This window comes from Macaca mulatta, chromosome 6 (assembly GCF_049350105.2).
Source record: "Macaca mulatta isolate MMU2019108-1 chromosome 6, T2T-MMU8v2.0, whole genome shotgun sequence".
Lineage (NCBI taxonomy): Eukaryota > Metazoa > Chordata > Mammalia > Primates > Cercopithecidae > Macaca > Macaca mulatta.
In genome coordinates, this window is record NC_133411.1 from 70,263,033 (window position 1) to 70,275,906 (window position 12,874).

At 35.5% G+C, this 12,874-nt stretch overlaps 1 protein-coding gene across 6 annotated transcripts in view; it reads left to right on the forward strand.

The window, feature by feature from the left end:
* Positions 1-12,874, forward strand: part of KIF2A (kinesin family member 2A) — an 82,397-nt gene that overhangs the window by 57,965 nt on the left and 11,558 nt on the right. For 4 of the 6 annotated variants that reach the window (XM_078003824.1, XM_015140032.2, NM_001266858.1 and 1 more), the window contains 6 exon segments: positions 302-393; positions 1,029-1,171; positions 1,546-1,750; positions 3,102-3,212; positions 4,261-4,328; positions 11,142-11,292. In XM_078003824.1, coding sequence (XP_077859950.1) covers positions 302-393; positions 1,029-1,171; positions 1,546-1,750; positions 3,102-3,212; positions 4,261-4,328; positions 11,142-11,292 — 770 coding nt within the window. 6 annotated transcript variants of the gene reach the window in all.

A 12,874-nucleotide genomic window follows, 5' to 3' on the forward strand; every position in this document is an offset into this window, starting at 1 on the left:
TAAAAAGCTAGCTATGGTATGAGAATAACTTCATTATGACCACCTGTAATTTTATGCTATTTATAAATATAAATACTAATATATATAAATAAAAGTAGCACCCTTTTATGCAATATGAAAGAGAATAGCTTCTATTAATACTATTTTTTGTAAAATCAATATTCACTTTATTTCTCATTTTTATTATTGATACTATTATCCTAGGTAAAGATTAACTGATTTCTCTAGAAATAGACAATTTGAGTTGCTTTTTAAAAATATTTATTGCATCTCAATTTTCTGTATATGAAATTCTTGACAGCTCGAGATGTCTTTTTAATGCTAAAGAAGCCAAACTATAAGAAGCTAGAACTTCAAGTATATGCAACCTTCTTTGAAATTTATAGTGGAAAGGTAAGTGGGAACTTTTTTAATTTTAATTTTTTAAAATATATATATATATATATATATATAACATAACATTTGCCATTTTAACCATTTTTAAGTTCAGTGGCATTAAATATATTCACATTGTTGTGCAGCCTTGACCACCATAATTTATGTGTATTTAGAACTTTTATGTTAGAATTTATGAGTTTTTTTTAAAATGTCCTTTGAAACTTTTCAACTTCAATGTTGAGAATTCTTATTCTAATTATTATTTTAATCTCTGAAATAATTCTTAAACTCTGGGTGACTTATTTTTATAGAACTGATATTTTAATTGCCACAGGATCTCGCTCTGTCACCCATGCTGGAGTGCAGTGGCATGATCACAGCTCACTGTAGCTTCAATCTCGTGAGCTTCCTGCCTCAGCTTTCCTAGTAGCTGCGACTATAGGCATGCACCACCATGCCCAGCTAATTTTTTTTGTTTTTAGCAGAGACAGCGTCTCACTATGTTGCCCAGGCTGGTTTTGAACTCCTGAGCTCAAGCTATCCTCCTGCCTCAGCCTCCCAAAATGCTGGGATTGCAGGCGTGAGCCACTGTGCCTAGCCTCTTTTTTACTTTAAAGCTAGTTTTCTAATTTGAATATGGTTTTTCATAGGTGTTTGACTTGCTAAATAGGAAAACAAAATTAAGAGTTCTAGAAGATGGAAAACAGCAGGTTCAAGTGGTGGGATTACAGGAACGGGAGGTCAAATGTGTTGAAGATGTACTGAAACTCATTGACATAGGCAACAGTTGCAGGTAAATTTCATTTTGATTAAGAAAGGAAACTTCAGTTTTAGAAACTTTGGGTATAGCATAACAAAACGAGGATGTTATCTGTCAATACATCTTGGAAGTAAAAATCATTGTTCATAAAAACTTGTGTTACATGTAAGTGTGAGTGACAATTATTATATTGATACTATATTACAAATATATTAGAAATATGCCAGATTAAATTGTATGAATCTGGTTCTATGTAAGTGTTACAACTCAGTGTCTTATCTGTATTTAAAAGATGAAAACTAGCTAAATTGGTGTTTGTTGCTGCTGTTGTTTTTAATGAAAATAATGTGGTTTGAACATGTTAATTGAAGTTTTTATGTATCAAGATGTCCCTAATCATATTGCAGAACATCCGGTCAAACATCTGCAAATGCACATTCATCTCGGAGCCATGCAGTGTTTCAGATTATTCTTAGAAGGAAAGGAAAACTACATGGCAAATTTTCTCTCATTGATTTGGCTGGAAATGAAAGAGGAGCTGATACTTCCAGTGCGGACAGGCAAACTAGGCTTGAAGGTGCTGAAATTAATAAAAGCCTTTTAGCACTCAAGGTAAATAAAATATATTTTATCATGAAAGGTCTTTTGCTTTTAACTTTAATTTTCTTTACTCAGTTGCAAAATAATAGTACTTATTTTACCTAATAAAAACAGAGGTTTTCGAAATTCAGATGCTTATAATTTATAATGTGATTTTATTATACCCAGAATTTTTCCTTGCACACATTCTTTATTCTTTTTAGATGGGATAAAGGATATGTGAGAGGGTAGGTCAGTTCTGGGGCAACATAGGTAGACTCCAGAGGGTCTTTATTTTTCTTGAGACTGAGTCTTGCTCTGTCGCCCAGACTGGAGTACTCTCAGTATAGTCTCAGGTGCAATCTCAGCTCACTGCAACTTCCACCTCCTGGGTTCAAGCCATTCTCCTACTTCAACCTCCCCAGCAGCTGGGATTACAGGCACGTACCACCACGCCCAGCTAATATTTGTATTTTTAGTAGATAGGGGTTTCACCATGTTGGCTAGGCTGGTCTCGAACTTCTGACGTCGTGATCTACCTTCCAAAGTGCTTGAATTACAGGCACGAGCCACTGTGCCCAGCCCAGAGGGTCTTAATCAGCCATATTTTCTAGGAGGAGGGCAATGAACCACTGAATTGAGCTAAGAAATAGTTTCTCAGAAAAATGTGGAATGGCTTTCAAAATGTTAGGCCAGGTTATTACATATTTTCCTTGAGTAGAAAAGCAAAGCTGGGAAGGCTATAATAAGACTGTGTTTTTTTCTTTTGGAGTGCCATGTTAAGAAATTAACTTTTTACAGTTATCCTACTGCCTGTCACTTTCAAACACTAGTCATAGTTTCCAGAAATATCTCTTGGAAGAATAAAGTAGGTTTTTTTGTTGTCATTTTTTATTTTCTTGAATTAGCATTTGTGGAAACATCTACACCATGCTTTAAAACTGTTGGCCAGGCGCAGTGGCTCACACCTGTAATCCCAGGACTTTGGGAGGCTGAGGCAGGTGGATCCCCTGAGGTTAGGAGTTCGATAACCAGCCTGGCCAACATGGTGAAACCCCATCTCTACTAAAAATACAAAGCTTAGCCAGGCGTGGTGGCGGGCACCTGTAATCCCAGCTACTTGGGAGCCTGGGGTAGGAGAATTGCCTGAAGCCCGGAGGCAAAGGTTGTAGTGAGCCAAGATTGCGCCACCACACTCCAGCCTGGGTGACAGAGCGAGACTTTGTCTCAAAAAAAATAAATAAATAAAACTGTTAGTAGAATTTTCACAGCTGATCAGACCTTAAATGTTGAAGTTGTAGTAAGAGACCTTTTAACATATGTTAATTAAGATTACCCTTTATAAGAAAGACTAATCTGTGAGACTTATTTTCTTAATTTTCAGGAGTGCATCAGAGCCTTAGGTAGAAATAAACCTCATACTCCTTTCCGTGCAAGTAAACTCACTCAGGTGTTAAGAGATTCTTTCATAGGTGAAAACTCTCGTACCTGCATGGTAAGTTTATTTTTTGTTTGTTTTATTTTAATCCTGAAGGAATAACTACACAATATTTATGGAAAATGTATTAGTTAGTGACAATCATTTGAAACCTTCTATTATGAGTGATATGGTGATATTTAAGATGTGGTCCCTCCCACTCTGATAGAGAGGATTATATTGCAGTTATATAATTTCAGCATCTAGGTGTTCTCGAGGGCTGGTCTTTCTTGATTTTTTTCCTTTTTCTTTTTCTCTTTCTCTTTCTCTCTCTCTCTTTCATTTTGAGTATAGGTCACACTTTTCTTTATGGTCATATGTCTGGTAATTTGGGGTTATATCATGTGTATTATGAATGAACGTAGAGACTGGATTCTGTTATATTCTTCTGAAGGTTATTGGTTTTTTGTTTAGCAGAAATTTAAACTTACTCCAAACTCTTATCTCCCCTGGGCAACAACTGTAATTGAAAGCTTTGTTTAGTCCTTTCAGATTTAGCTGTGTTGCCTATAGTTTGCCTTGTGTATGTCTAGGTCAGGAATCAGCTAGGGGTTTGGGCAGTTTATATATAAAAGTTTGTCCCAGAAGGGAGAGTACCACACTCTCTGTAGCACTTTCCCTTCTGGGACAAAGTTTACTTTTCCAGCTGCTATGAAGTGCACTCCCAAACTATATCCTTTAATTTCTTAACCAGAGAGACTGCAGGTTTTCAGTTAAGTTTTAGTTGCCCTGTGTGACAGCAGCAGAGCTTGCCCTCTGTTAAAAAGCTGTTTAAAAAAAAAAAGTTGGGTGGAGTGGGGATCAGTCAGTACTATTCCTTCCAGGTGTTAACCTCCTCCATTTCTGCTGGATTTTGATTGTTTTCTGGTGCCTTCATAGTTTGTATTTAACTAGACTTTATCTGATTATAGATATGATAATATAATCTTGGAGTTGAGATAACATTAATAAGTCTTTATTTTTAAATAATCATGGTAAGATTAGACCTAAATGAGCTGCATGTCGGTATTATTGTCTTGATCATTTATGACATTTTCTTTACCTCTGCATTTTTTTTTTCCTGTAGATTGCCACAATCTCTCCAGGAATGGCATCCTGTGAAAATACTCTTAATACGTTAAGATATGCAAATAGGTATGAGAGATAGTTCTCCATTTTGAAATTTGAGGGGAGTAGAGCAGTATGCAGTATAATTTAATATCTGATAGGGTAAATCTTACTACATTATTCTTTCAATTTTCAAAAAAAAATGTTTTGCATATTATTCCTTAAGATGATATGTAGAATCATTTTGTCAAATTCTAAAAATCAGTGGAAATGGGTAATTTGGGAAGGGATTAATCACTTTAGTAAAATTGGTCTTTTTATCGTAGAACAAGGTTTCCATTTCACTGTTTTATTTCCTAATATTTTACTGCATTTAAATCATGCAAATTCTTCTTATTACAATAAGACTCTGAAGTAAATCAATGTCAGGGACTAGTTTGTATTTCTTAAATTGTTTTGGTATATGGTCCAGATTATTCCTGATAATATTAAATGCTATATATGGGGAATCTAGGATTTGAGGAAGAAGTGATAGCAGAGTTCTTTCTGGTGTTCCTTTTTTTTTTTTTTTTATGTAATTTATTTTTTTGAGACAGAGTCTTGTTCTGTCACTCAGGCTGGAGTGCAGTGGTGTGATCTCAGCTCACTGCAACCTCCACTTCCTGGGTTCAAGCGATTTTCCTGCCTCAGTCTCCTGGGTATGTGGGACCACAGGCGTGTGCCACCATACCCGGCTAATTTTTATATTTTTAGTAGAGGCTCCATTTCACTATGTTGGCTAGGCTGGTCTTGAACTCCTGACCTCAGGTGATCCACCCACCTCGGCCACCCAAAGTGCTAGGATTACAGCCGTGAGCCACCCCGCCTGGCCCTTTCTGGTGTTCTATGTGGGTTACATTTTTGTTATTCATATTAATAGTCTTAAAAACGTTATAAATATTATAACTGGGTTATTACAGATAGAAGGACAGAATGCATTATAGACTACTAAAGCAGTTTATTCTATATAGTCATGAAATGCCTTTGGAACTTTGAATTATAACGGGCATATTTATATATGATCCATAGATTTTTTCCCCACTTCTCTTGAGTGACTTTATTTACCACTGATCTTATTTTGAATGACTGTTTAATGTTAAATTTCTCTTCTCATATGTTAAATTTGTGATTTTAACCTAGAGACAAAATTCCTCTTTGTAATCCATTTCTAGTATAGCAGTTCTCTTAATTCTAGTATAACAGTTCTCTTAATTTTGCTGGACAGAAGTATCTGTCCTATTTCTTTGTTTTAATCACTATGGAAATGTTATTTTAAAATTTTTTATTAAAATGTAAAATACTTATGCATATAGAAAAGCACCTAAAGTATAAGTGAATAATTAAATGGATAATGGATATTTATAAAGTGAAAACTCCTGTCATTGGTTTGGGAAATAGAGCATTATTGGCCCCCCAAAAGGTTCCCCATGTGCTCCTTCCTGTTCACAAATCCTGAATAACATGCCTTATTCATTTATCTCTACCCCGATGTAACCCATGTATTAACTTCTGTGGAATACTTTACTTGTTTTTTTTGTCCTCTTTATAAAAATAATTTTACTACCTATGAATGTTATCTCTCGGTAACATAGGTAGCTGTATTTGAACATTACACAAATGGTATTATAACCCCCCAGATTTTTTTGCATCTTGTTTCTAAAGAGATTTTTTTAATGGTAGTAAACACTGTTGGACAGTATAAACCTATTGAGCTTTTGTAAAAAGGTATTAAAATATAATCACTTCTTTAAAAATGTAATAGGGCCAGGTGTGGTGGCTTATACCTTTAATCCCAGTGCTTTTGGTGGCCCAGGTGGGTGGATTGCTTGAGCCCAGAAATTCAAGACCAGCCTGGGCAACATAGCAAAACCCCATCTCTATAAAAAATACAAAAATTAGCCTGGTGTAGTGGCTTGCATCTGTAGTCCCAGGCACTTGGGGGGCTGAGGTGAGAGGATTGCTTGAACCTGGAATGTTGAATCTACAGTGAGTTGTGATCACACCACTGTACTCTAGCCTGGGCAACAGAGCAAGACCTTGTCTTAAAAAAGAAAAAAGTAATAGAACTACATTTCTAAGTATGAACTATTGTATTTTCTAAATTTAATCCCTTTTAAAGTTTGAATTATGAGCTCGTAGCTTATTGTGTTAGTTTTAATTGATCTTTGTAATTAACATTTTTGATATGTGGGATTTTTATCATTAATTTAAAATGTTTCTTATTTCAGAATAATTCTTGAGAAAGATGAGGAACAGCCTAGTGTAGTAGATTCTTGCCATGTTATAGAATTAAAACAAACAAAACCCCTCTGTTTCTTAAGATTTGAGACGACAAAAGATTGCTCCCTAATATTGTGAAAATGCTGTATCTAGCTGTTCCTCTAGTTCGCTTAGGTCAAAGTAAAATGTTTTAACCTACTGTTATATCATGTAACTCACTTGCAACATGACTAACCATTTGGGACACTATATTAATCCGTTCTCACACTGCTACAAAGGAATACCTGAGACTGGGGAATTTACGAAGGTTTATTTGTCAGCATGGACACAGAGGCCTCAGGAAACTTACAGTCATGGTGGAAGGGGAAGGGGAAGCAAGGCACCTTCACAAGGTAGCAGGAAGGAGAAGCGCCAAGCAAACTTGGGAAGAGCCTCCTATAAAACCATTAGATCTTACGAGAACTCACTATCACGAGAACAGCATGGAGGAAGTTGCCCCCATGATTCAATTACCTCCACCTGGTCTCTCCCTTGACACTTGGAAATAATAATTCAAGATGAGATTTGAGTGGGGACACAGGGCCTAACCATATCAGACACATAATTTTTTCAATTTTATTTCCAAATCTCTAGGAATAAAGATTTTCAACCTTCCTTGATATTCATACCAATGTTTTATGACCTTAAGAGTCAATATTTTTTTTAACAGCCAAAAATAATTAATTCCTCCTTTATGCTAAATCTGCCTTATTTTATTTAGGCCAATACTTTGAAGTGGTGGGTAGATGGCATTACATTAAAATTTTCATATTTTTAGGCAACTATTTCTCTCTTAACTGTTTAAACTTTTTTGTATTTAAGATATAGCTTAGTGATTGAAGTGTTATTTCTCAGGACAAAATAGGTTTAATAACTTCCTTACTACTTAATGGTACCAAAGCCTCAGGAAAGTTACTTAACCTCTCTCTGCCCTTATTTCCTCATCTTTAGAATGGACAGTTAATGACCGTGTCCATCTTAAAGGATTGTTTTTGAGGAGTAAAAGAAGTGATCTGTGTAAAATGTTTAGCACAGTACCTGAAATAATAGGAATAGTTATTCCTGTTGCTACTTTAGTGAACAGTTCTGTCTTAAAAATTCAGTTAGATGTGAAAGCAATGTTTTTTCATATCCTTATATTAGAATCATATACTTTGAAAATTTTATGTGGGAATTGTGGGATAGTCTGTAACAGTACACATTGCTGCTAAGTGATTAAGTTGACAAGTCCAGTTCATCAGATGACAATTAGAGATACTTTATTTATTTATTTAAGATGGAGTCTTGCTATGTCACCCAGGCTGGAGTACAGTGGCACAGTCTCAGCTCACGGCAGCCTCTGACTCTTGGGTTCAAGCGATTCTCCTGCCTCAGCCTTCCAAGTAGCTGGGATTACAGGTGCCCGTCACCACGCCCAGCTAATTTTTTTGTATTTTTTAGTAGAGATGGAGTTTCACCATGTTGGCCAGGCTGGTCTCGAACTCCTGACCATAAGTGATCTGCCCACCTCAGCCTCTGCAAGTGCTGGGATTACAGCATAAGCCACTGCACCCAGCGAGACAATTAGAGATATTTTAGAGGGGAGTACAGGGGAAAACTTTCAGAGTGGAAGGAATGGTTGTACCAAGGGAAAAAAAATTATAGGATATGTGAAAAACAGACAGTGGCCTCTATCCTGAAGCAGAGATACTTAATCTTTGCGTAATGGAAGAGGTTAGAGTGATTAGAGTGATTAGGAGTTTTTAGTAACATTGAAGAATATGATTCTTGTAGGTAGTATAGTTTGGCTTGGGCAAGAGAGCTTTGGATAGAGGAAAAAATGTGTGGATGAAGCTAATAGTGTGTCTAAATTAAAAGATTTAGATAAGAAATGGGGTGGGAGTGAAAATAATTGTTAATATTAGAAATTTAGATTTTTCAGGCCAGATGCCGTAGCTCATGCTTTTAATCCTAGTACTTTGGGAGGCCAAGGCAGGAGGATCACTTGAGTCCAGGAGTTTGAGACCAGCCTGAGCAACCTAATGAGACCACATCTCTACAAAAAAATAAAAAATTAGCTGGGGGTGGTGGCACGCCACTGGTAGTCCCAGCTGAGATGGGAGGATCACTTGAGTCAAGGCTGCAGTGACCCATGATTGAGCCACTGCAGTACAGCCTGGGTGATATGGTGAGACCTTATCTCAAAAAGAAAAAAAAAAGATATTTACATTTTTCAGCATGTGTGGTAAATAAACTTTCAAGGATAAAGGGCAGATGAATCCAATATTGAACCTTTGACAGTAGATATTACCAATAGATCAAAGAAAGACTGTTAGTAGAGGAAATATGTTAGTTTGATTTATATGAAGATATTGATACTTGTTTTTGACCTATAAAGAAGGGAATTTCATTTAGTTCAACCTAAGAGAAATGACAAGAAAATCAGAGAATATGATTATTATATTGAAGTGTTTAAATAACATAGGCTTTGTACTCAGGGCTAGGTTTTAACCTCAGTTATGCCACATTCTCAGTGAGTGACCTTAGAGAAGATACTTTATTTCTGAGTCATTTTTCTCATCTATAAAATCAAAGATGGTTGAAGGACTAAATAATATAATGCCTAACAATGACTAATCCTGATACCTGACATGTAGGAGGTACTTAAATATTTTATATTGATATGAAATAGAGTTGGCCCAAAGGAGACATAAGGAATTACATAGATGGGGTGAGAAAAATCATAATTTGGTTAAATGTAACTTGAAGATGTTAACAAAAACAATTTAAATTTCATTGCTAAAGGCTGTTCTCAACCAGAGTTCTTCATCTGAATCACCAACCACTGAAAATAGAGTGAATATTTTCTCAGTTATACTAAGGACATTTCACAGCTAATACCATTCTGGATGCATAGGAAAGAAGTTAATTCATTACAAACAATGGATGCCTTAAGGCATTAGTACTTAATTCCCTTGTGTCCAGTTTGAAAAAGAGGCAAAAACGTTGAAGAGCCATGAATGCTAATAAACAAATAGTCATGGTACTGACTACATGAAGAAATTAGATTGAGTGGTCATGTAGTTAGAGGGGCATTTCAGATTTAAGTGATTTAGTTAAACTTCTAGGAAGGATTACGAGAAAAGAGGAAAATACACCAGAAAGGAAAGACCTAGGACTATAGAGCAGGGGATCGATAGAACAAAGATGTTCAAACACCTCTTAAAATTTGTTATTTGTAAAATAATATTCTAAATACATTGTCACAACTATCAATATCCTTTTCTAAACAAAAGTGAATACTAAATGAAAATGTGCAATGTGCATTGCTGTCTTTCAAGAGCATTTTCTTTTAATTTGTTGCTGTTTTGGTGCTGCAGAGTAAAGGAGTTTGGAATTAGTCCATCAGACATTCCCTTCTCACAGGGTAGTGGCAGTCGCCCTGATCTCTCTCCTTCTTATGAATATGACGACTTTTCTCCTTCAGTTACCAGGTCTACTTCATTCTATACATAAGATGTTTATTTTTATAGTTTCTTTTGAATTGTGCTTTGTATAAACATTTCATTTGCTATGTTTGTCCTGAGCCATTTTAGTTTTCATTTTCATTTCATTTGGCAGGTGGTGGTTGTACTGCATGATCTGCATTCTTATGTCTTTTATTAATTTGTTTCCTTTAAAATGTTGATTTAGAATTCAGGCTTCCTATTTCCCCCTCATATTTTTAAGGATGATGTCACTTTTGCATACTTACCATTAAAAGGTAAATTGTTAAAAGATAAATTATCTTGCTTAAAATGAAGAGATTGCCTTTATGCTGTATGATCTTATGAGTTTCCTTGTCTGCAAGGAGCCTCTTGACATAGAAAGTTTACCCTCTTTTGGCTGGGCGTGGTGGGTTACACCTGTACTCCCAGAACTTGGGGAGGCAGAGGTTGGTGGATCACCTGAGGTTGAGAATTCTAGACCAACCTGGCCACTGTGGTGAAAAACAAAAAGTGGTTTTTTTTTAAAGTAAAGAAAGCTTACCCTCTCCCAAATGTGTAAGTTTAAATATAATGAGTAAACTCTTTTCAAATGATAAAACTTAAAACCTTATAATCTTTATACATTATAAATAAAATTATTTTACATGTAGCTATTTTAATTGAGCATGATAACTACCAGAAATCTGCATGGTTTTTTTTGTTTTGTTTCAGCAGTGATCCAGTTACTGGTCTAACTGTTATTGTTTACATTTTTCGGTTCATATAATTTAATTGCAATAACATTCACTCTGATGAACCAGTAGTAAAAAAAATTGAAAATTAAAAAAAAATTTTTAAATTGCAACTTTTTTTCTTTGAATACTGAATCTACATACTTTGTTAATTCTCATTTAGTTTGCACAATAATTATATTTGATATAATATAATATGAATTATATAAAGTTATCTAAGTAGATTTCCTAAAATTAAACAACCATTTATGTGTTTCTATAGATTTCAGATAAATTTTACCTATAAAGGTGACATCATCAATCTTAGTATGTTAACTGAATTGCTTGTATATTGAATAGGTTGGTATTTTCTTGTTCCTCTGCATGAGTGTTTTTAACTTTAGATACCTCTTATATATTTATAGGGTCAAAGAATTGACTGTAGATCCAACTGCTGCTGGTGATGTTCGTCCAATAATGCACCATCCACCAAACCAGATTGATGACTTAGAGACACAGTGGGGTGTGGGGAGTTCCCCTCAGAGAGATGATCTAAAACTTCTTTGTGAACAAAATGTGAGTGACTTACTATAGTTGTAAGTGATATAATCTTAGTTCATCAGTAGCAGAACTTAACTGAAAACTATCATTTAGGGGGGTCAGGCTGTGGGTGTGGTTGCTCAAGCCTGTAATCCCACCAATTTAGGAGGCTGAGTGGGAGGGCTGCTTTAGGCCAGAAGTGCAAGACCAGCCTAGACAATTTAATGAGACCTTTTGCTATAAAAAATTTAATAATCATCCAGGTGTGGTGGTATCCACCTGTAGGTCTAGCTACTAGGCAGGCTGAGGCAGGAGGATTGCTTAAGTACAGGAATTCTGGGCTGCAGTGGGCTGTTGTAGCATCACTGCACTCTAGCCTAGGTGACAGAGCGAGACCTTGTCTCTTAAAATAAATGAATAAATAAGTCAGGGGTCAGCAAACTACAGCCTGTGGGCCAGCCATCTGTTTTTACAAATAAAGTTTTATTGGAACATTCTCTTTAGGGTTGTCTAGCTGCTTTCTTACCGTAACAGCAGTAACAGAGACTGTGTGGTTCATAAACCCAACATGTATTATCTGGCCCTTTAAGGAAGTATCCAACCCCCAATCTAAACTATTCATTTTTTTCCCTCAGATTGTTGTCTGATATTATAATTTGGGAAAAAATTAAAGTAATATAGGGAAAAACAACTTTAAAAATTATACATATAATAAATATTAAAAAGCTCGAAAACAGGCTGGGCGCGGTGTCTCACACCTGTAATCCCAGCACTTTGGGAGGCTGAGGTGGGCAGATCACTTAAGGTCAGGAGTTCAAGACCAGCCTGGCCAACATGGTAAAACCTGTCTCTACTAACAATACAAAAATTAGCTAACAATAAAAAAATTAGCCAAGTGTGGTGGCTCATGCCTGTAGTAGTCCCAGCTACTCAGGACGTTGAGGGATGAGAATCGCTTGAAACTGGGAGGCAGAGGCTGCAGTGAGCTGAGATCCCACCATTGCACTCCAGTCTGGGCGTCAAGAGTGAGACTCCATCTCAAAAAAAATTGAAAAAAGCCTAAAAACAAAAGAACTGTAGACATATGCGTCTACATTGAAAGGATGCATGCACTATATTAAAATCAAACAGCAAAATACTAACATTTGTCAAATCTGGTTGCTTTTCTATACGATTAAAATTTTTAATGATATTTTGTAATTTAATTTTTTTTTGTAATTTCCCAATTACAAAAAACAATACATGCCCATTGTATAAGGATAGAAAGAGAGAAAGAAATAAGAAACATATATAATACACTTTCACATAATTGCTTTTAATGTATTGAGAGGGTTCTTTTCTGTGTGTGAGATGTAAAGGTGTGTTTTTAAAATGCATATTCTGTATAGTTATATTCTGTATAGTTTTGTGTCATTCTATTCCCACTAAGTCTTATGGCATTTTCTCATCATGTTAAAAGTTAGCATTGATTAGTAGCTTTTACTACATGATATATATTGCTAAGCATTTTATTATCTGATCTCATTATCATAACTCAGTGTAGTAGGTACTATAATTATCCCTACTTTATAACTGATATTCTAAGGTTTAAATAATTTGACCAAGATTTTACAAGTAG